Source organism: Colletotrichum siamense, assembly GCF_013390195.1.
Source record: "Colletotrichum siamense strain Cg363 chromosome Unknown KSG_Cg363_contig04, whole genome shotgun sequence".
Lineage (NCBI taxonomy): Eukaryota > Fungi > Ascomycota > Sordariomycetes > Glomerellales > Glomerellaceae > Colletotrichum > Colletotrichum siamense.
The window spans coordinates 3,408,134-3,430,388 of NW_023501017.1; the positions used below are offsets into that span (position 1 = coordinate 3,408,134).

General features: G+C 54.9%; 6 protein-coding genes across 6 annotated transcripts; 2 read left to right on the forward strand and 4 right to left on the reverse strand.

The window, feature by feature from the left end:
* Window positions 1-1,010: 1,010 nt before the first annotated feature.
* nrd1-0 (Negative regulator of differentiation 1) lies at window positions 1,011-3,386 on the forward strand (the record flags this gene model as incomplete). The annotated part of the gene is made up of 1 exon (XM_036638669.1): window positions 1,011-3,386. The coding sequence occupies one exon, from the start codon at window positions 1,011-1,013 to the stop codon at window positions 3,384-3,386; it is 2,376 nt and encodes a 791-aa protein (XP_036496134.1).
* Window positions 3,387-5,065: 1,679 nt separating this feature from the next.
* CGCS363_v006821 (putative acid phosphatase) lies at window positions 5,066-6,674 on the reverse strand (the record flags this gene model as incomplete). Its single annotated transcript, XM_036638670.1, has 2 exons — window positions 5,066-5,179; window positions 5,241-6,674. 2 exons carry the CDS (start codon window positions 6,672-6,674, stop codon window positions 5,066-5,068), a joined length of 1,548 nt encoding a protein of 515 aa, XP_036496135.1.
* A 3,623-nt stretch (window positions 6,675-10,297) lies between these two features.
* On the forward strand, window positions 10,298-11,830 carry CGCS363_v006822 (Uncharacterized protein; the record flags this gene model as incomplete). The annotated part of the gene is made up of 1 exon (XM_036638671.1): window positions 10,298-11,830. The coding sequence occupies one exon, from the start codon at window positions 10,298-10,300 to the stop codon at window positions 11,828-11,830; it is 1,533 nt and encodes a 510-aa protein (XP_036496132.1).
* Window positions 11,831-12,513: 683 nt separating this feature from the next.
* cdc17 (DNA ligase 1) lies at window positions 12,514-15,466 on the reverse strand (the record flags this gene model as incomplete). Its single annotated transcript, XM_036638672.1, has 5 exons — window positions 12,514-13,050; window positions 13,126-13,894; window positions 13,943-15,104; window positions 15,159-15,298; window positions 15,441-15,466. 5 exons carry the CDS (start codon window positions 15,464-15,466, stop codon window positions 12,514-12,516), a joined length of 2,634 nt encoding a protein of 877 aa, XP_036496133.1.
* A 573-nt stretch (window positions 15,467-16,039) lies between these two features.
* CGCS363_v006824 (Pyruvate dehydrogenase E1 component subunit alpha) lies at window positions 16,040-17,505 on the reverse strand (the record flags this gene model as incomplete). The annotated part of the gene is made up of 4 exons (XM_036638673.1): window positions 16,040-16,548; window positions 16,602-17,056; window positions 17,123-17,256; window positions 17,374-17,505. The coding sequence occupies 4 exons, from the start codon at window positions 17,503-17,505 to the stop codon at window positions 16,040-16,042; spliced, it is 1,230 nt and encodes a 409-aa protein (XP_036496138.1).
* Window positions 17,506-18,579: 1,074 nt separating this feature from the next.
* Window positions 18,580-20,811, reverse strand: Fbxw7 (F-box/WD repeat-containing protein 7; the record flags this gene model as incomplete). The annotated part of the gene is made up of 5 exons (XM_036638674.1): window positions 18,580-18,825; window positions 18,881-19,229; window positions 19,281-19,643; window positions 19,692-20,287; window positions 20,341-20,811. The coding sequence occupies 5 exons, from the start codon at window positions 20,809-20,811 to the stop codon at window positions 18,580-18,582; spliced, it is 2,025 nt and encodes a 674-aa protein (XP_036496139.1).
* Window positions 20,812-22,255: the final 1,444 nt, after the last annotated feature.

Sequence of the window (22,255 nt, forward strand, 5' to 3'; positions counted from 1 at the left end):
CCTCTTTTTTTTACGCCCTCCCTCTCACGCGCACACACACACACGCTCTCTCGCTTCTCACTCTCGCTTCCTGGCATCTTCCTCCCCTTCCTTCTTTCTTCCCTCCTTTTGCTGCTTCATAACCCTGCTCTCCTCTTCTGGTTACCTTCTCCTACCTTACCCTACTTCTCTCTCCACCCGCCACCCCCTTCTCAACTTCACCTCCTCTCCTCCAACCCTCACCACCTTATACCTTCCCCAATCCTCCTCTTCACCCCCGTCCTCCCTTTTTCTTCTCCATCCGCCCGCGCTCATCCTTAACCTTCCCACCTTCTATTCTTTATTCTTTCCAGCCAATCCGCGAGTCGCCGCTGACGACCTCACTGGCTCATGCGATCGTTACGGCTTCTGCCATCTTGACCAATCTTTTATCTTGGCTTCCACATTCGTTGCCCGTATAACCTTCGTCTATAATTCTTTGACCACCGCTAGCTCGACCTGCAAGGAGCCATTCACCAAGTCGTACGACTCGATCCGAATCGCATACACGACCTTCACTCAGCAGACGGTACCTCAGAATCGACCTCGCCAGCGAATCGCAACTATTGCTTCCAACATTTGCTACACAGCTTAACAACCTGTTCAACTTCTTGCTCCAGCAGAGAAAGAGACAATCCGTCACCGGACTGCTCCGTGCCCAGTCAACCCGGCGAGATACCAACTCCAGTTCGATCCCTTTCGACAGTCCCGCTGCCTGAAGCGCCCACACGCGAACTTTGGGTTTCGTTGTTTCGATTTGTATAATTCACTGTATTCGACTTGGACACCAAAGCCTACTCCGTAAACCCTCCAGGCCAGATTTGAGACACGACCACTTAAACGTCGACGTTACGGTTCTCATCGAGTCTCGTAGCTTTCGAACGCGCCAGTCTCCAGCTTTCCGTGCCTGCTCGGGGCACGTTTAATCTGTCAAAACGGCGGTTCTATCCCAAATCGGTCGGGACAACCTTGTCCCTCCGCATCTACTCGGGATGCAGGAAATCCAAGGACCGGTCGGCCAGGGCGGCCCTAGTGCACCTGGCAACCGCTTCCCCGGACATGCTTCCAAGCCTTCCAACAGCGACACCGGCTTCTCTCATGGAGCTTTCACTTCCAACATCTCTGGCTTTGCCGACAGGCACCCTCGCCGCGGCAACATTCCCACCATCAACACCCAGCCCTTGACCCAGCACCAGCAGGCTCCTCCATCCGCCGCCGATATGGCCACTCCCGGCACCGCCTTCGACATGCAATTCACCCCTCTGCTGCCTTCTCAGCTGCTCCTCGGAAGCCCCTTCCAGCCCGGTACCCCTGCGGCCTTTGCCAGCCCCCAATTCCAGAACCTCCAGAGCTTCCAGCAGGCCCAGCAGCAGGCTCAGCAGCAGCAGCACCAGAACGGCCCTATGAGCCCCGTCCAGCAGAGCATGTCTCCTCAGCAGTACCAGGCCATGGTCTCTCCTTCGACTTACGGCGCTCCCCAGTTCTTCCAGCCTCAGTCCCCCACGAGCGGTGGGTTCAGCAACATGCAGATTCCCATGCAGCCCAGCTCCCCTGTCTCCATGGGACCTGGCATGGTAACCGGCACCAGCCGCACCGTCTACCTTGGCAACATTCCCCCTGACACTTCGGCTGAGGAGATCCTGGGTCACGTCCGCAGCGGGCAAATCGAGTCCGTCCGTCTTCTGCCCGACAAGAACTGCGCCTTCATTTCTTTCTTGGACGCTAGCTCTGCCACCCACTTCCACTCTGATGCCATCTTGAAAAAGCTCTGCATCAAGGGCCAGGACATCAAGGTTGGTTGGGGCAAGCCATCCCAGGTTCCCACCTCGGTGGCTTTGGCTGTCCAACAGTCGGGTGCTTCTCGCAATGTCTACCTGGGTAACCTGCCAGAGGACATCACCGAGGAGGAGTTGCGCGAGGATCTTGGCAAGTTTGGTGCCGTTGACACGATCAAGATCGTCCGCGAGAAGAGCATCGCCTTCATTCACTTCTTGTCCATCGCCAACGCGATCAAGGCAGTCTCTCAACTTCCTCAGGAGCCCAAGTGGCAGGCCCCTCGTCGCGTTTACTACGGTAAGGACCGTTGCGCTTACGTTTCCAAGACGCAGCAGCAGAACGCTGCTCAGTACCTTGGAATCGCGCCTGGCTACGCGCACATGCTCACTGGTGCCGACCGCGACTTGATCTCCAACGCTCTGGCTCAGCAGTCGGTGGCTGCAGCTGCTGTTGCAACGACCGCCGGTGGTATCAACAACCTCGGTAACCGTACCATCTACCTGGGCAACATCCACCCCGAGACGACGATCGAGGAGATTTGCAACGTCGTTCGCGGTGGTCTCCTTCACCACATCCGTTACATCCCTGACAAGCACATCTGCTTCGTCACGTTCATTGACCCTACAGCGGCTGCTTCCTTTTACGCTCTGAGCAACCTCCAGGGCTTGATGATCCACAACCGCAGACTCAAGATCGGTTGGGGCAAGCACTCCGGTGCTCTGCCTCCTGCCATCGCCCTTGCTGTCAGCGGAGGAGCCTCGCGGAACGTGTACATTGGCAACTTGGACGAGACCTGGACTGAGGAGCGCTTGAGACAAGACTTTTCCGAGTATGGCGAAATCGAACTGGTCAATGCCCTGAGGGAGAAGAGCTGTGCTTTCGTCAACTTCACCAACATCGCAAACGCCATCAAGGCTATCGAGGCCGTACGCAGCAAGGACGAATACAAGAAGTTCAAGGTCAACTTCGGCAAGGACCGATGCGGCAACCCCCCTCGTCAGCTGTCTCAGCAGCAGGCCCAATCCCCTCGTACTGAAGGTGTCTCTTCGCCGCCGCCCACTGGCTCCCAGAACTCGGGTTCTCCCACCAACGGCAACACCCCTCAGCAGTCCGCCACCCTGTTCAATGGAAACAACAACCCCTTGACCCTGTACTTGAACCAGGTCTCTCAGCAGGCTCAGCACCAACAACAAGCCCACCAGCAGCAGCTGTACGGTCAACAACAGGCTCTGTTTGGCACTGCTCAGTCCTCCCCCAGCGAGCTTTCCATTGATGTCCAGTCGCAGGGTCCCATCTCGGGCCACCAGCAGTCGGCCAGCATCTCCAATGGCTACCCTCAGAGTGCCTCCGGCCCTGGCCCTACCACGATCGGTGGCCTCTTGGCCCCTGGCAACGGTCGCGGCCAGCACAATCGTGCTGTCAGCTTGCCTGCCCTGAACCCCGGCTTCGAGAACGGTGGTGTTCCCTCGCACGAGGGCCCTGAGCGCCGTGGCCACCAGTACCAGGCCAGCTTCGGCGGTATGGGTGCTGGGTACGGACTCGCCATTCAGGGTGGCCTGAACGGCTGGGTTGAGGAGGAGGTTGCCAACTAAGTCAGCTGGTTGCCTTCCCTCCCCCAAGCACGATGCTTTAGGAACATAGCGGAAAGATTGGTTAATTGTTGTAATTGCATCTCGCGTCTTCTCACTTCTCCTTCATTTCTTGATTCTTGATTCAATTTCATCCTTTTTTGTTCTTCTCATCTATAATTTTGGCCGGTTTGGCAAAGTGGTCTTGGGCTGTTTTCCCGATCCCAGAGCACGGGGAGGAGACTACCACACAAAATCTTTTGGCACACCCCTTTCATGCATATGATTGTGGTTGAACATAACAGCAGATACCAGATTATGATTTGCCTGGAACATGGCTTCATGATCTGTAGCCAACGTGGAATGGAATGGAAAAATGAGCCCACGGTGGGCTAGAGGAACGCGGAGAGAGGATCTAGAGAGCGGAAGCGATGCTGGCTTTGCGAAGCAGCAGCATCGCCAGCATGTATGTGTATTAGAGCGTCGTTCAGGAAAGGCATAGGTTTCCCTGAACAAAATGCAAGCGATCTCCGTTTGTGAAAACTCTCGTGTCGATGTGCCGCTGTGAATCAGTTTGTTTGCTCGTCCTTTGTTACAGAAGTTGATGGGATGTGTCTTTGCAGGATGTGCTTGAAGATCTCGCCCACTTCAACGTGACTGCATTTGGGTCCATTGTGTAACTCCCCCTCCAGCCCTACAGGAACCGGCAATCTCCATGATGCGGCGCCAGGCATCGATACCCAACCTGTACGACATCCGCGCTCAAACTACGCTCTTGTGTCCTGTTGAAGTGAAGAATGACCTGTTTGACGGCCACCAATGCTTTTTTGCCCAGGTAAACGTCACGCGTGTTGTATTCTACTCATTTCCCGAGGGCGCGCCTACAGCGGTTTTGATGTATGGGCGGGCCTCCGCCAACGCGCCTTCATACAGAATCCCGAGCTGGAATTTCTACATTTCAAAGCGTTGAAGGATGATTATTGGATTAGCGGTTGGAAAACCAGATCGTTCTCTTCACCGTAGGCACTGCGGTATTATCGACATGGTCGTGTACAGGCTCGGTTGAGTTTGAGAGGTATGGAGGTCACGTATAAGCATGAATACTCATTCAAGCATGGTACGTACGCAGGCCATGGCGAGAGAGGGAGACAGACTCTCTATGTTTCTTTCTATCGATGCTGTGGTCACCCAGCAGGTCTTCGAGAAGCCAGGGCGTCCGGACCTTCAGTTCACGATTGTCTCGACGAGAGTGTCCAGGGACCAGCTTTTCTATGAGACGTGGTTCAATCAGTGGCAGAAGGGATATGCTGACGGTTAAAGAGACTCATATTGCTCCTGCGTTGAATCCACCGTAAAGCCCGAACACCTTGATGTAACACCGTGCCCGGCATGGTTCAGTTTGTTCACTTGGATACATGTGATTCTTGTAGTCTCTGCTCTGTATTTCTCCAGACTGAAACCCCTGCACAAGTTTGGCGGTGCTTTTGTAAAAGCCCACTACATCATCGGAAGGGATGAAACGTAACCAATCGGGTATTTTTCTGTGCAATATGATGAACGACTAAGTATGCGGCCCTGTAGTCCCTGTAAATGTGGCATATCTCTCAGTTCTATCCTGTAAAAAGCCCGCTCGTCAAAAAACATGCTGTCTCTTTTGGAACCTTAACTGTCAAAACATTACTCCGTCATCTCAAGTAGAGTCATTAGTATCCGGCCGGCTCTGGGCTGGCCGGGATAGCCGGGGCATCGAGGTTCGTGCGGCACTGTTGCTTCCAGTTCTTGGGGGTGTACTTGTCGACGATCGACTTGAAGGCGGCCTGCGTGACATGTCAGAATTGCGCATGCTGGGGCCGGTAGGGTCTGATCGGCAATGCTTACCAAGGTGCAAAACGACTCGTCACCTTCAAGATGGCTTCCAGCAGGCTTGCAGCCGGGGATGGTGACGGGCTCATCGTTGTATCTCAGTCGCACGTAGTATCCGTCCAGCTGGTTCTTCTCAGCTTCAGTGAGGTCGGAGATGGGCTTACGACCGATCCCCGGCGGCGCGGTGCCGGGAGACGGAGTGCTGGAGCGGCCAAACGAGAACCATGAGTTGAACCAGCTGCCTGTCTGAGGGGTGGCAGCAGCTGGCACAGTGGTGGAAGTCTCTACGGCCGGGACCTTTGAGTCACGGAACAGTTCAATGGCGATGTGGCTGGTGAAGGGGGGCCACTCGTCATTGCCGAAAGCACCCAGACTAGACAACACACCTGCCAAGGTAGTATCATGGCAACCACTCATGCCAAATCTTACGGGATGGGGAGCGGCGCCGGGATTCTTGATTTCGTAGTCACCGTCGGCCGGAGTGTGCTCCACGCTGCCGACCATGCGAGCCACAACATCGCCCATCAAACCACCGATGCCCAGGGTACGGTACTCCTGACTCTCCTTATATCCGCTATACCACTCCTCGACACCAATCTTCTCTATGATTGAAATGGCTCTGGCATCGTAGAACTCGGAGGGAAGCTTCGTCTGTGGGCCATGGGCACGCGTGGCATTGATACTGTCCATGACACCACTCAATCGAGGACGGGAGTCGACGGCAACTCGCGAGCCTGGGGGCATCCACTTGCCGAGTTTCTTGTTCAGGTATTCCATCTCTGGCGTGTCGTTCCACCGGTCGGCAGTACGCTGGGCAAACGCGCGGGAAAGGACGGCAAAACGACGGCACATGCCATCGTTGGGGAAGAGAGTTTCGTCTGGCTGTAATCGGGTGATGATAGCGAGGGTCGGCAGGTCGGGGGCTCGGTTCTGAGTTGGGTAGAGGCCGGTAAGAGCCTGTTGCAGCGATTCCAGAGCTCTGGGGACAGGAGTCGAGCGCAGGTAGAGGGAGTCTGCGTTGGTGAGGTCCGCGGGAAGGAAGCCAAGGCGATCGATGTAGAGGTTGCGGAAACGACGGCCTAAGTTGCGAGTGGTCTCCCGACCGCGGTCGGTAAGCATGCCATGGTCACATATGTCGTCGAGCTCGGCGTTGGGGCCGGCGGCGATGATGGGGCTATCATCTGCAGGGTTGAAGGTCTCGAGGCGGCGCTTCCAGTCAAGATAAGAATACTCTCCCGTGTCGGGATCCAGGACGGCGGAGCGGAGGTGGCGGACGACGCGGCAGTAGGGCCAGTACGGAGGCAGGCCGGTTTCCTGGAAGCGTGGGGTGACAGGCGTGCGCTCACCGTGGCGCAGGAGGATCTGCACGAGCTGGAGCTTGAGCTGCGGAGGGTACAGCTGGCGCAGCTCGGCATCAGTGTAGGGTTTGCGAGGCTCAAGGGTCGTCATAGTTTCGGAGCTAACGAGGCAACGCGAGGAGTTGAGTGTTTGGAGAGGAATGCTTGTGACACTGACGGTCGCACGGGGGAGGTCGGGGGGGAGGAGGAAAAGGGAAGGGCAAAGGTAAAGGTGGTGAAAGATACAGCTCAGCCCAGCTTAGCAAACAGAGTAATTCATGGGATGAGACGACGGAAGTGGAAAGAAGCCGGCGAAGCTCAGGACGCGCAGTCTCTAGAAGCAGATGTGTTTCCTTTGTTCCGCAAGGCAATCGGTTGTCCAGCCCCCTCGTGTGAGTCTGAGGTGGTACCTTGCGTGTGAGAAACAATAGGAGGCCGTAGACTGTAGGGGACGGAGGATGGGGATATGTGGGGCAGGGATTCTGACGTTGGGAGCAAAGCCAAGCTACCTTACCTACCTTACCTACGTAACCTACCTACCCAGGTGTTGTGGTTGCGGGTGAGGCTTTTGGCCCGCGGCTATGCTAGCAGCAAGCACCTTGGCGTACCTACCTTACCTACGCAGTACCTTACCTGCCTTACCTAGGTAGGTACGCGTAGGGAAGCTAGTGAGACGATAAGCTCCTTATCGGAAGAGCCAGCCCACCACGTAAGGTACCTAGGTAAAATGGGAAGGCACTTTACTAGGTCAGGTACCTTAGTATGTGGCTAAGTACCGAGGTACCTCACCGCCGCACTGCAGCTTGCTCTTCGGGCAAGTATCGTCCATCCTGCGCCGCACATCGGCCTAAATCGCAATCTGGAATCACGGTAGAACGCCCAAGCAAACTCATCTGAAGTTGGAGGCAGGTTGCGAGTTTGGGCTTTTGTCAGGCCATAGCCTGAGCTTACCTTTTGACGGCGGCACCTAATACTTGCTTCTACCCACCACCACCACAAGTCTCGAGCAATCGGGTCCGACCCGCGAGATTGCGTTCCCGACTGCAGAATTCCCTGTTATGCATTTGTCTTTACCCATGTGAAAGTCCATCCGCAGCCTTGCACTCTGTCGATGTGTATTTCGCATTGCTGCGTCTGTATGTTATTTCCTTGTTCATATGCCCTCTCTTGCCGTAAGCATCGCCTGCAGCCAGTAAGATCGACCAAGCTGCCTGATCGAAGCCGATCGACAGTCAGGAATACCGGGTCATCGGGTGCCGCAATCGCCGTCGATGCCGGCCGAGGAGGGGGAAAATGGACCAATGACGTCTTCGCTAATTGGCGTCCGGGTCTACTCGAGCATGCCTAGCGCGTGTGTAGCATGTGCCACTGACATAATCAGACCGAGAGAGAAGTAACGAGGACTTGGAGCAATGCCACTGACTACACGCAAACAAACACGAGTCGCTTCACCGCGAGACACGACACGATCCCGTGCGATTGGAGCGGCCGCCGCAGCACAGGTGCAACGGTAGAGAATTCGACTCGAAACAAAACGCAAAAGATGGATTCTCTTCAAGAGGAAAGAAAAAGACCGGGCGACAAGACAGGATCCATCCGTGCTGGGCAAGGCGGAGTCTTCCATGCCCATGATAGGCGGTGGACACTTGGCGGAGCACACAGAGAGTGACTCGGTGAGCAATGTCAAATGGGGGCAGAGCGACAGAGGAGATGAACGCACAGCGATCCCTGGCCTAGCCGCATTTGAATCTGGCAGCCTGAGCCTGAGCCCCCAAAGAGCCCCCTCGGACCGGAGATCGTTACGATGTACGACCGACGAAGGATCCCCCTGCCCTCGGGCGAGTGAGGCGCAGCTCTGTGCATATCAGACTTTGGCTCTTCGCTGCCGTAGTCCCTACACGGCGGGACGACATCAGCAAGCTTCCCTTCCATGCTCAAGGGCCGCCTTAGCTACGCGCTACCGCCGAGTACGTAGCCCGTCAACTCTTCGCGCTGCAAGGTACATTTCTTGGTGCTGCTACCACGCTGTACGTCAAAGTAACCGTCTGTCTTTCTCGTCCTGCCCTCGTTCAAGGAACATACCTGCTATGCAGTAAAGCAATATCGATTCGGGGGATAGCTGGCAGCCACACACGTGGATTGCCTTTGCTGGGCAGTCTGCTGTTCTGCTCCAGCTCCAGTCGTGCGCTTGTGCCAGTGCCGGTGCCAGACAGTAGACGGTGAGTTACCTTAGGGTGTGGTAGGCGCGATGCAAGGCCATTCCTTATATAATTAAACTTGGTCCTTCCCTGCCCCCAGGGTCGCAGTCGTCATTGCCAAATCAATCGTTCAGATCCAGATTTCAAAGGGGGGTTGCATTGAACCGCCTTCTTTCAACCCCAAAACATCTTGAACAACTTTACCCAACCTACGAACCCAACACGAAACCTCAGTTGGGTTCCTCCCGTGGCGACCACTTTTCCTTTTCTTTCGGGCCGCCTCAAATCGTTCTCTAACCCAACTTCTCCCCCAGCTCTTGCACTTTCTTTCCATCTGACGTTTTCGGTTTTCGAGCATTCTTTTGGGTATTCATCCGCATCTGCCTCGGTGCTGCGTTGGCTGGTGTCCACTCTTGCTCCTCCCCAAAAAGGACACTGAGCATGTGCTTGAACTAACCCCGGAACGCCCGGCTCTACAAATCTGCGACTTATATAAACAACCCTGCGACCCGACGATTCTCGTACTCTTTCCGCGTATTGCAGGAATCTCACGATGGTTGCCATGTCGCAGAAGGAGAATCTCACCTTAAGGATCAATTCGCCTCCAGGCCCCATAGAAAGGGTCCCGTCAGAGGATCCTGTCTATGGCGAAGACGATCAAGATGGCGCCCAGTCTGTCATGCAGCCCGCCTTGAACGCCGTCGCCACTCGCCTCACTCTACCAAAAACATCTGCTGCTGAAAAGGCTGCGGCTATGGAAATCAGGCAAAGTCGCCGAGCTTTTGATTCTGGTCTTCCTAGTAGTGAAGATTCTTCGAGCTCTCCAGAATTGACGCCTTTCCCGGACGAGATACCCACCAACTTCGAACCCGAATCCGACCTGCAAATCTCTCCGTCATCACCCGTTCGACGACAAACGCCCAAACTTCAAAAACCTAGGCCCGCTCCGAGAGAGAGGGATCTGCCCTCACCATGGCAATCGAGTCCTCGAAATGCCTTTTTTGGCGGTGGAGACGGCACGGGTCATAAGAGTGCCCTGGAGTCGATATCCTTCGGCCAAACAAGACATAAACGCTCATCGTCTACCGGAGCCGACGCGTTGAAACGTTTCTCAAAAGCACTGCCCTCATTTCCAGCGCCGTCGTCGATCTTTAATTCCTTCTCGTTCTTCACGGCCGCTGCCGAGAAAGCGGAGCCAAAAGCCACCTCAACTCCACGCAAATCAACTTTTCCTCAATCGAGTAGACCTCATAGTAACACGAGTCCTGAATCTCATCTGGCCGGTCGCCCTCGCCAGGCTGAAGCCTCAAGGGATGCTGCTAATGTCAGCCGGGCTTCTGTCTCATCGTCTCGACCGCCTACAGCTCGACCTCGTGCCCTTCGAAGGGTCACCTCCGATGATTCGCTCTTGTATCACTCTCTATCTCGCACATCCTCCATCGGTGACGACGACGGAAGATTCGAACACGTACGAGAGATGGCCAACGTAAGGATGAAGGCGATCAAAGACAGTTTACCCGAAAGACCGACCTTCAAAATGCTTAGTCTGCCAAAACTCCCGTCATCACTCAGGCTGAACGAAGACGCGGTGAATAGTACAACATCGATCCCGAAGCTTCAACCGGACGATCCTGCAATTTTGGACAAAGTACTAGAGAAGCTCACAGGCGATATTGTGATTCTAGGCGGCTACCGTGGCTCAATTTTGCGGTCAGCTGAGCCACCGCACCAGCAGCTCTGGGCTCCCGTCAAAATTGGGCTGAACATGAGAAAAGTTGACCTTGAGGTTGGCCTCGACCACGAAGATGAGGAGAACATGGAAGAGCGTATCATTCCCTCGGGAATGCTTCAGAATATTGGCCCGATCGATATCTCGCGGAAACTATTCAGGAAAGTTGCGGCCTGCGAGAACGTCCGTAAAGGAAAGCTGCGACTGTGGGACTACGGTTACGATTGGAGACTCAGTCCTCATCTACTATCACGAAAGATGATCGAATTCCTGGAAAAGCTTCCGTCCAACCAGCCGGACTCACAAGAACCAAGGGGCGCGCTTGTCTTGGCACATAGTCTCGGCGGCCTTATCACACGCCATGCTGTCAACCAGAGGCCAGAGCTTTTTTCGGGGGTCGTCTACGTCGGTACACCGCAAAGATGCATCAATGTCCTAGGGCCTCTCAGGGATGGCGATTCGGTTTTGCTGAATGAGAAGATTTTGACTGCACAGGTCAACTTTTCAATAAGGACTTCGTTTGTCTTCCTTCCCGAGGACGGCGCCTGTTTCGCCAACAAAGAAACTAAAGAGGAATATCGTATCGACTTTCACGATGTCAACAATTGGATCAAGTACCGCCTCTCGCCATGTATAGAGGCAACATTACCACCGCTCAACCCGAAGGAGAGCCCATACAATTTCAGCTCCCTTCTTCCACTTCGCAGTCGCGCCTCGAGCGAGAAAAAGAACAGCCACGTCCCACCATCTTCTTTGGCTGATGCTGCGCGTCGAGTCGAGCTTGCACGAGAGGGCATTCTCAACCCCCAGATTGACGGAAACGTTCACCACCAAGATTCTCATCAGAGTACACCGTCGCCCTTCACCAAGGGTGTTCCAGGAACCCCAACGCCGCCCAACCGTGCCAGGAATATTGCTTACCTCGAGCGCACGCTTGCAGAGGTGAAAAGGTTCCGCGCTGAGACGCAGTACAAGCCGGCGCATACGGAAGCTAACGTCTACCCACCTCTCGGCGTTATCTACAGCAAGGAGATTCCGACTGTCTCTGCGGTGAACGTTAGTAGTCGCGAGGCTATTGCTCACGCCGACGCCTACGACAATCTCATCTTTGGTGCCGGAGACGGTGTCGTTCTAAGTCGTGAGGCTCAACTGCCAGAGGGATACGAGCTGGTGAACAATGGTCTGGTACGCACCAGGCGCGGCCACTTGACCATGCTCGGCGACCTGCCAGCCGTGGGCAAGGCACTAGAGGCTGTGATTCGGGGCCGAAGGAAAGGTATCGGGATGGGCCATGCGGTTCAGAAGGCCAAGGCGGGCAGGAGTCGCGTCGCCGAAGCTTAGCAAGCCATCGCTAGCCCCTTTAGACGATGCTTCGCATCTGATGGAATGGAGTCACAGATCGAATGAGTGACCAACCACCTTTGCACCTTCGCAGCTGTACCATAGGATAACTAACGACCAAAATATGCATACGAGTAATCTCGCTACGCTGAACGTACTCAATCCCTCAATTTGTACACCACCAACCATGCCCTTCCATCACCACTAGAGAGAGAGAGAGACAGAGAGAGAGAGTGAGAGAGTAAACGAGCTGCCGTGTCAAGCACGATGACGAGCAAGCCCGCAGCAGCGACTACCAGAGGTCCGACCCGGTGCTGCCTGGATGCATGCGCATGCGAGGTCAAAGTAAATCGAGACGGGATTTCCCACCGTGAGACATGCACCGAAGGAACGGAGATATTGGACGCACGCACGCAGATAAGGTGATGTCGGCATGAGCACAGAGAGCCGCAGCTAGCAGTGGCACGAGTGCATGGCGTTTCTTGAGTGAAGCAAATTTAGACCCATGTGGTGGTCGTGGTGTTTAGTCAGTACCCTCCCTTCCTTCTCTCTTACAAATACGCATTCCCTCAACTTTTCCCATCTTTCGGAAAAAAAAAGGCCAGTGCTAAAACGCCCCAAAAGGAAACCTCCCATTCCTATTTCTCAACATGTCCAGAGCGCATAAGCCTCATTACTCATTATTAATACTCGAAATCGTCATCCACAGCAGGCCCCTTGCTCTTGGTGACGCTCTCCTGCTTGCGGTACATCTCGGCCACCTGGCGACTGGAGGTAGCCTCGTCGGGCTTCTTGTCGTCGCGCACCTTGATGAATCGCGGGAAACGCAGTGAGATGCCCTTCTCGCCGGCCGGGTCTACGCCTTCCTTGCACCCGGCCTTATAGCGCGGGCTGAGCGTCAAGTCGGCCGTCTTGACCTCCCAGACGTAACGAGGTTCGAACCAGACGTCGGGCTGGTGCTGTCCGCCCGAGGAGTGCGCGTAGAATGGCTTCGGCCGGTCAATGACAATGTCTGAGAGCTGCTTGTGCAGCTCCTCGAGGACCGCTTCGGAAAATCCCGTGCCGATGTTGCACACGGTTTCATACGAATCGGACGATGGGTTGTAGCACGCGAGGAGAAACGCGCCGTAGACCGACGTGCGCTTGCCCTTTCCGTGATACGCGCCCAACACAACGAGATCGAGCGAGTCGCCGATGCCGCTGAGGTAATCCTTCTTGATCTAGAAAAGAAGAAGAGCGGTTAGAATATCGGCGTAAATGATAGCGAGAAAACGAGGGATCATAGCGGCACTCACCTTGAGCCAATTGCGACTTCTCTTGCTGGGCTCGTACCCACTCTCCGAACCGTCCAACATCTTGACCATGAGACCTTCACAGGACGCCTTGACACTCTCGTCAAGGAACTCTTGGATTTGCTCGAGCTCTTGTCCGTTCATGTGTGTTGCTAAAGCAAACTCACCCTCGACCGGCGCAAAGGCGTTCTCGAGAAGCTCACGGCGCTCGCGAAGGGGCTTCTCAACGATAGCTTCGCCATTGAGATAGAGCAAGTCGAAAGCAAACACACAAACCTTGACCTTGACGTCCTCGATCTTGACATCTTTTTTCTTGCGGGTCATTAGTTGTTGGAAAGGAAGAACCTTTTTCTCGTCAACATCCCAAGCAACAGTCTCGCAGTCCAGGACGAAGCTTTTGGTGTCGGGCTTGACCCAGGTGTGTAGCTTTGCTAGGATATCCGGGTACTTTTTGGAAAGATCCTCGGAGTTCCTCGAGAAGATTGAAGCGACACCGTCTGCCGCAGCTTGCGTAGCTCCCGGCAAGGACTGACTAAGTTCCTCATCCGCATTCTTCGCCACATAGTGTATCTGCGCTCTTTCACCGTCGTACTTGTATTCGCAAGTAAACGTTTGGTTCTCGAAGCGATCAAGTACCTCGGTAATTGCCTTTGTTGGTTTCGCCAACATGGGCTTCAGGGGTACGCCAGGCTTAAGCTTGCAATGCTCGCGGAGATTCATGATGCCATACTCCACCATTGCTGGGATGATGACATCGTAGCTGGGAAGCTCGCTGCGCACAGTCAGTACCGTTTTGGCAAAAGAACCAGATCAAATATACCTGTAGACTTGCTTGAGGACAGCCTCCGCTTGCTCGACGTCTGTTGTCTTTGGGGACTGGCCTTTGGCGTCTGCTTCGTGGTACGTTACGGCTTGGGCCAGTGAGACCAAGACTGTCTTCTCTGCCAGACCCAGACGGAGCTTGCCCTCAAGGAAGCGAACGAGATACTTGGCTTCGCTGGGGCCTCCCTTGTCTTTGGTGATGTCCACCTTTCCGATGTTATGGGCGTCAGCTGCCGACAGCAGCTTCTTGATCGAATCCACCTTGCGGCCTTGAGCTCCGTTGCCAGAAACTGTGGCGATGCCCATCAAGCCCTTGTGAACTCCCCTGATCGTCAGAGCCTTAGGCTTGAACATGGTTGGCTGAGTTGATCTACTCTTGACCGCGACGAGGCCAAGATCTCCAATCTCCTTTTGATCTTGCTTGATGATAGCGAGACTGCGTCCTGTAGTCTCGCCAATGGCCTTCATGATGAGCGACTCGCCGATGCCAAGCTCTATACCAGCATAGTCAGGGGCTAGCTTGTTGATCATGAGAAGAACAGTGGGTAGGAGATCGTCGGGCGTCAGACGCATGACTTGGCGGAGAAAGAGCGAGCAATGAGCCATAATCTCAAGCCGCTTGGTTGTCATCTCAATGAGAGAGAAGGTCTTGCAGAGCGCCGCGTAGGGAACCGGTTCTCCTGGCTTCCAGTCGGGATAAGGGTCCTTGGTCGCTGTCTTGAGCTTCATCTGGACCTTCTCCAGGGTTTTCTTAGCCGTCTTGGACTTGACTTCCTCCTCTTCGTCAATCTCTTCGGCCTCAGAGGCGGAAGAGGCGGAAGCTGTTGACTCCTCATCTTCATCTTTGGTAGCGACCGCTGGAGAAGGAGATTTGGACTTTTTCGCAGGCGCTGTAGCCGTTGACTTTGTGGACTTGGCGTCCGCCGCCTTCTTCTCTACCTTCTTTGGGCCGCTCTTCTGTGCTTTTGTAGATTTAGGTGACTTGGCTGGAGCCTCGTCCATCACGTCATCTTCGTCCTCCTCGTCTACAACACGCTGACGGCCCCTTCGTGGCCTCTTAGAGACAGGCGCATCGTCTTCCTCTTCAACTTCTTCGTTCTTAACTTCAGGGCTCGACGGCTTGGCTGTGGGACTCGGGCTTCGGGTACGTTTCCTCGCCTCTGTAGGTGATCTGTGAGCATTCCGTACAATAGAGCAGGCTGAGGCGGGCATACTAGATGCACCCTTCTTGTCCCTCGCATCATCAACGGTGGTGGCCGCCTCCTTGGCCTCCTTCTTTGGAGCTACTTTGGTGGCAAAGCTCAGCTTGCTCTGCTGTGGCTCAGGCTTAGAGCCCTTCGCCCCGAAGAACTTGCTGTTGAAAAAGTCAGTACGTTGTCGTTTGAGCCATGCAAGGACCCCAAGACGCATCGGAGAAGCAGCCTGTGGTTTCCATAGGATTCCGATCACTTCGCCCTTGTACACACCCCAATGTCGTCTGCGAGGGCTTGACGTACCCCAGTGTGGCCTGCTTCGGCGCCATTGTACGAGTCGATCGACGGTAAACAGTAAAGGATCTGGTGTGGCAACTGAAGAGCGCCCTGGTCGTGGTCCTGTGAGGAATTGGACTTCTTAAAAGGCGGGCGCAGGCGAAGGCAGACATGAAGTTTGGCGTGTGACGATGGGGAAGCTCGACGCGCCGCTCCAGGCAGAAACGCGTTAATTAGCACAGGTGCGCCGGCGTAAGGACCTGCCAGTGACGCGAAAAGGACTCGTTCAGTGCATGGACCCACTTTGAAGACTAAGTGTAGGCGGATTGCCGGATTGGGCAGTTGGCTTATGCACCAATTGAAGTTTTGGTCTCAACTTTCACTGAGGCCGAAAGCATGATATACGAGATCGCTGGCAAATATTATGGCGCTACAAGTCACTAGACGTTGAATACATATTGTTTACGCTTCATAATGCATAACCGAACACTAGAGATGTCGAACCAGGTGGATATCTTCAGTCCCCGGCCGTGTTCAGATTGTGACCACTTCACCCTTTCTAGCTAGCAGGTATTGTACAATATGACAGGTTGGTTAGGAGACAATTATTCTTTCATGCGGGAAATTTAGTTGAAGTAGAAAGACTCCTCAGCGGTGCGTCCGCGGATGTACTTGGGCTCGGTGCCCTTGACGTAGATGTCCTCGTACAGGATCTGGGGAGTGGTCTGAGGGACCGCCATAGCCTCGGCGGCGGCAACCTCCTCGTTGACGAAGCTGCGGGCCTCCTTGTCAATGGCCTTGAGCTCATCCTCAGTGACAACCTCCCAGTCCATGATCTTCTGCTTCAGTCCGGCAATAGGGTCGTTGGTGGAGCGCATGCGCTGAATCTCCTCACGGGTGCGGTAGGTGGTTCCGGGGTCGGACATGGAGTGACCACCGTAGCGGTAGGTAACGTACTCCATGACGAGAGGTCCGTTCTCCGCGACAGCCCAGTCCTTTCCGTACTTGACGGCGGCCTTGACAGCGAGGACGTCCATGCCGTTGATCTTCAAACCAGGGATATACTGACCACGCTTGTAGTAGTCGGTAAGGGCGGAAGAGCGAGCAGCAGCGGTACCCATGCCGTACTTGTTGTCTGATATACACGTCAGTCGGGCTGGCTCACCCTAGTGTTGGCGGAAAACTTACTCTCGCATCCGAAGAGGGCGGGCAGGCCCCAAAGCTTAGCCATGTTGAAGGCCTCAAAGACCTGACCCTGGTTGCTAGCACCGTCACCGTACAGAATAACGGACGCGTTCTTGCGGCCGGTGTACTTGTGGGCGAAGGCAAGACCAGCACCGACGGGAACCTGAGCACCGACGATACCGTTGCCACCGTAGAAGCCCTTGGCAAACATGTGCATGGAACCTCCCTTGCCGTAGGCGATACCCTCACGGCGACCGAGAAGCTCGCCGATAATGGAGCGGATAGTGCCGCCGCGCATGTAAGCGAAACCGTGGCAACGGTAGGAAGTGATTACATCGTCCTCGCGGGTCAGAGCGTGCTCGATACCAACAGCGACAGCCTCCTGGCCGGTAGACAAGTGGCAGAAACCACGAATCTTCTTCTCCTTGTACAATCGGTCGGCAGCCATCTCCATTTGTCTGAACGTGGGGTTAGTTGAGGGTCGGATGGGCGCAGATTTCGCACTTGGATAGACACCACCATACCTGACAACAACCATGTCCTTGTACATCTGCTTCAACTCGTTCTTGGTAACCTCGAGGGTGTATGGCGGGGGGTCGAGCTCGTAGGTCTCGAAGCTCTCGTCGCTCAGGGTAACCTTGAAAGGCTCATCATCGGACTAAAACAGGCAGAAATCAGCCATTTTGAACCACTGAGTGAGTCGTGATCGGTGCAGGCGGTGGTATTCCGAGAGTTCGTGACCGGATATGGCGGCGGGAAAAGAGCGCAAACTGACCTTGGGGAGGCTCTTCTCCAGGGTCGCAGAAGCGGCATTGGTGGTGACGGATCGGGACGCGGGAACGAAAGAGGCGGGAGCGCGAGTGCGCAGAGGCACCGCTCGGTTTAACCTGATCGCGCGGGAGAACATCGTGGGGGTTGAGATGATGGAGCCTCCGGTCGATGAGGATGTGAAGGGTTCGGGGGAAGGAGGGTGATAACAAATTATTTGGCCGCTGGAGCTCCGAAAAATCGCGGCGTTGGTTGGGAAGGGAGCTGCTGCTTGTTGAAAACTACTAGTCCCAGATGGGCTTAGCTTCCAAACACGTGACCTTCAACGGGAGTTTTGCAAGTGCGCCTGCTCCAAAGGCACCCTGCCACTTCGTTCCGAGCGGTGGCATTGTCCTCAATTTCTGGTGGGCCCGGCTTGCAACGGTCGGTCTTTTTTTCGTTCGGCGCTCATAGAGTTGAGCGACTATCGGAGATAGCAAGGGAATTGAGGGCAATCTTTCCCAATCGCCGCAGAAGCCCCCCCGTCAAACTTGCTGAGGCGAGAACTCAATTCGTCCAGTTGGCGCTCCCGACGGACATCCCACCAGCGCGCTTGTTAGTCCGTTGCTCGCCGAGCCGACGACAATACTCCGCCTGCACTCTGCTGTTTTGGGCACTTGTGTTGAGACTACACACATTCAAACTTTTCGCCTGACATTAACCACATGGCAACCTCGTGAAGAAGTTTCAGTCTGAGGCAGTATATAGCTCTACTATATACTCTACCATGGGGTATATTAAAAAAGCAGCCGGCGTGGCCGCTGAGGCAATGCTGAGCAACTTCAGCGCCTCCCAATCGTGAGTCCCGCCCATCGTCCGTTCCTGAAGACCCCAAAGCGAAGAACCCCACCCCCAAAATGCTGTCAATGGCATGCTCGTCTTCCTTCCAAATGCATGAATGCTTCCTGACCAACGCCGAACAAGCCGTCCTCCTTGGTCTGGACGGCTGTCATAGTCTATGCTGAGAAGCGCGTCATCAATTAAAAAAAAAAAAAAAAAAAAACCCTGCTGAAAAAGCGGTACTGATGCTGTGGCATCATGGTCCACCGACGACTCGATGATGCCCTGGTAGTAGACGCCGCCAATGCGTATGTACCAACTGTAATCTTTGTGGTGCGATAATCATCGCTGCTTATACGAACCCTCGATCATGCTCCGTCCGCGGAAGGATCCTCTAGTCGTCATGGAAAAACGTCTTGTTACCGCCTGGGAGAGGGGCGGTAGAAGGACCGGCATCCCTCATATCCACATCCTGGCTTCCGGCGGCTTCCCGGCTTGGGCCGGCGACAGTCGGCTGCTGTTGTCTAAAATCGAGTTGCATAGCGCTCATTGGTCGATTCGGAGTTTCTTGCAAAACGCGTTGCTGAAGGGAGAGCGGACGGTCATACAGCACGTCCTCGGGTGGAGAGAAAGACCACACCTAGCAGCATGTCAGTACCATGAAAGCCATGAGATGGGGTTGTGGGATATTTTACCTCCATCACGGTTCGATTCTGTCTCAAAGCCAGTGCAACACACTTTTCGTCTTCGAAAGCCACACGCCAAACAGCCTCCCCTTGGGCGATGAGCTCTCTGACCAGATGACCAGTCTTGAGGTCCCAGATCTTTACTCTGCCGTCACTGCCGCCACTGACAACGCGCGTATCATCGAACTGCAAGCTGGTCACGCTGTTATCGTGCGCAGCGAGTCGATGAATGGGGCACATCTTCTCCAAAGACCACACACGTACAGATCCGTCAGAGCCACCAGTTACCAAAGTGTCTCCGCGCATTTGCAACTGTCCGACGAGAGATGTGTGGCCCTGCAGAATGGCCAAGCATTCGCTGCATCTGGTTAGTAAATCAGTCACCATGCCACAGATTCTGTGTACTTACGCAGTTCTAGGGTCCCAAATTCGAACGTTGGTGTCCAAGCTGCCGGTGACCACCCTCTTGCCGTCGAAGGCAATGGCATAGATCTGACTGAAGTGACCCTGAAGTGTTTGGATGCATCTGCCCTCCGATATGCTCCAGACCTTGGCCATGGTGTCGTAGCTGCCTGACACAACGATGTCTCCCTTGATCTCTAAGCATCGGACGCTGGCGCCGTGGCCAACGAGGACATTTCTGCACAACCCGGTTCGGATATCCCACACTCGAAGCGTCGTATCGCGCGAGCCCGATATCGCCGTGTTAGCGTCAGACATTTTCAAACAGCGCACAGTTGATGTGTGCCCCCGGAGAGTATGGAGGCAGGCGCTGCATATGTTAGCGAGAGGATCGAAGTCGCGACTTGCAATTGCTTACCCAGTTGCCAAGTTCCATACGCGCACATCGCGGTCACATCCACCGCTAACCAGAATGTCCTCCCAGGGCACCATCGCCCACACGCCCATGACATGACCTTGCAGAGTACGCTGAGCATTGCCCTTTGTGTCAAAAACGTGAATCTTGGCGTTGTCAAGGGCCACGATGATGTACTTGGGCGTCAAGTGTAGGCTTGTCACAACACCCCCTTCTTGAGTAATGTTCCTGGTTGTGCTGGTGCCGCCAGATCTCCAGGCTGCCTCAACAAGGTATCGTTGCTTGAAGTGCGACTTGTATGATCTCATTTTGGGCCGTGTATTTGCGCCATCGAGACTGCGTGAGCCAGAGGCATGTGCCGTCATAGGCAGCGCACCCGGGAAGCTGCTGCTGGCGTACTCGATGTCACCCCAAAGAGGCTGAGCGCCAGGTCGCGATGCGCTGCCCATAGGAACAGAAACCTCCGAAAGACGTCTGCCGTAGTCATGCTTCACACATAGGTTCTTCCACGTCATGTCGTCGCTGAGCAAGTCGCGCCATCTCCTTGATACTTGCGACGCACGAGCCAAGACTTTCGGATCATCAATGAATGAGAGGATCTGTTAGGCACGAAATTAGCATAGAGCCCCTTATAATTTTCACGTTGCCTTACGCGTAGACACAGCTCATCTGGGAGACTTGTGAAAGGATCCTTCTTGAGCAACGGGCTGACGAATTGGTGGACGAAGCTCAGCTGTTGGCTTGTGCAAAGATTTAGAAGATCTGCGAGAAGTCTGGTTCGGTGCGGACCACCAGAGTTCTTGAAGTGGTGGCGAACTTTAGCCAGGAAGAAATCCTCATCATCTGCAGCGTGACTCCAGTCAAGCTCGTGGTGGGACGGGCCTGGAGAAGCTGCCGGAGTCGGGGGTGGTGGCGGCGAAGCAGTCAATTGTTGGTCAAAGTCGGCAGCAGGCGTCGTCATGCTAGGCGTCGGAGGGCCTCGCATGTGGCCAGGCCGCGCGGGCATCTTCTCCAATCTCGTCGAACTGCTGGACATTCCTCCGGTGTTGAGCGTCATGTCGTCGCTAAGCATGCTCCCCCTCCGTTCGGAAAAACTCAATGGACGGTTGTTGTATCCGGCCATGTCGGTGTGCAAGATGAGCCAATTGTCCCCCAAAGTATCGAGACCCGGGTATTGTGCGAAATCAGAGCTCCAAGTAGCACAGCCCAGATAACCGAGAGGGCGTCGTACGGGGTTTAGGGGGTCGAGGCAGCGTCGGAGTGTGGAATCGATGCGGAGTGCTCATTAAACAGTGTTAACAGAAGATTTCCAAGCGGCTTGGATTGTCGTCAAAGCGTCCAGGCGAGGGAGTGCGTCAGAGTTTGGCGAGTGGGCAATGCGGTATGCGTCCAAGACGTGCGGCGATACAGGAGGCAAGAGGAGGCGCAAGGTACGGGTAGTCGCACCTCGGGGTAGGAGCGTGACGGATCGACGTGGTCTGGGTTGGCGATGTCGGATTTGCGAAGATGCAGTGATGGTCAGAATGCGCGTATGATGGAGTATGTGAGGGTGTAATGCAGCGGCGGAATAAAGCGAGAATGACGGTATCGGCTGGAAACAAGAAAGTCGAGCTTGTTCCGGGAAATGGACGAGACGAGCGTCGGTTTGTCTAGACTGGGAGTGACACTGAGGGACTGAAGTGCGGTATGGGGCGCGGGAGACGGAAGCTTAACAATCGGAGTTGACAAGCGGAAAGCGTGGGTCGCTGGGCCTGGCGCTGGTGTAATGGAATGTACAGGGCGTCTCAGTGGAAAGTGGATTTTTCTGTGATTGCGGTGGTATCGCTGGTTGACGCCCAAATGCCTTCACACCTCCCTGTGAAGGTGGCTGTCTCTGGATGGATTGTCGAAGGGCGGGAAGGAGAGGTGGGAGAGGAGGAGAAGGAGATGGGATTGGAGAGTCAAACCAACCGAGAGGTGTTGGTTGGATTTGGGGATTTGGGGAGTGGGAGGGAGGAAGAAGCGGAGGAGGAGGAGGATGGAAAGGAGATCAGATACTGGACAAGCACTGCGTAGCAAGTTGGGCAGCTGAGGTAAGGAAAGGCCTGGGTGTGGTGCTAAGGTACGAATGGAGCAGGGAAGGGGAAGGGGGACTCAGGACCAGCCAGTAATACGGATACCACCAAACGCAAGACCCAAGACCCAAGACCAGCGCGGGACTGGGGTGGATGGACGCTTTTTTGCAACAAGTGAGATGGATGTCCAGGGCAAAGAGTCAAGGCTTGCTTGGTCGCTGAAGCACGAGGTACCCAATGTGCCAATGGAATGATGATGCCCTGGGGCCGGGCAGGTAACAAAGGCGGGTTTTAGGCGGGAGAAGGCGAGATCAGAGACCACACTGCACCAGCTACCACACCTCAGGCAGAAGGGGGAAACGGGTGTGAGTGGATGGGTGGGTGGATGGATGGGCGGATGAATGAATGACGGGCGATGGAAGGGGGAACTAAGACGAAGAGCGCCGAAGAAGGCCTGGGCTTGCGGCTATGTGGGCGTGCCTGGAAGGGGCCCGGGTAATGGAGGTTTGCTAG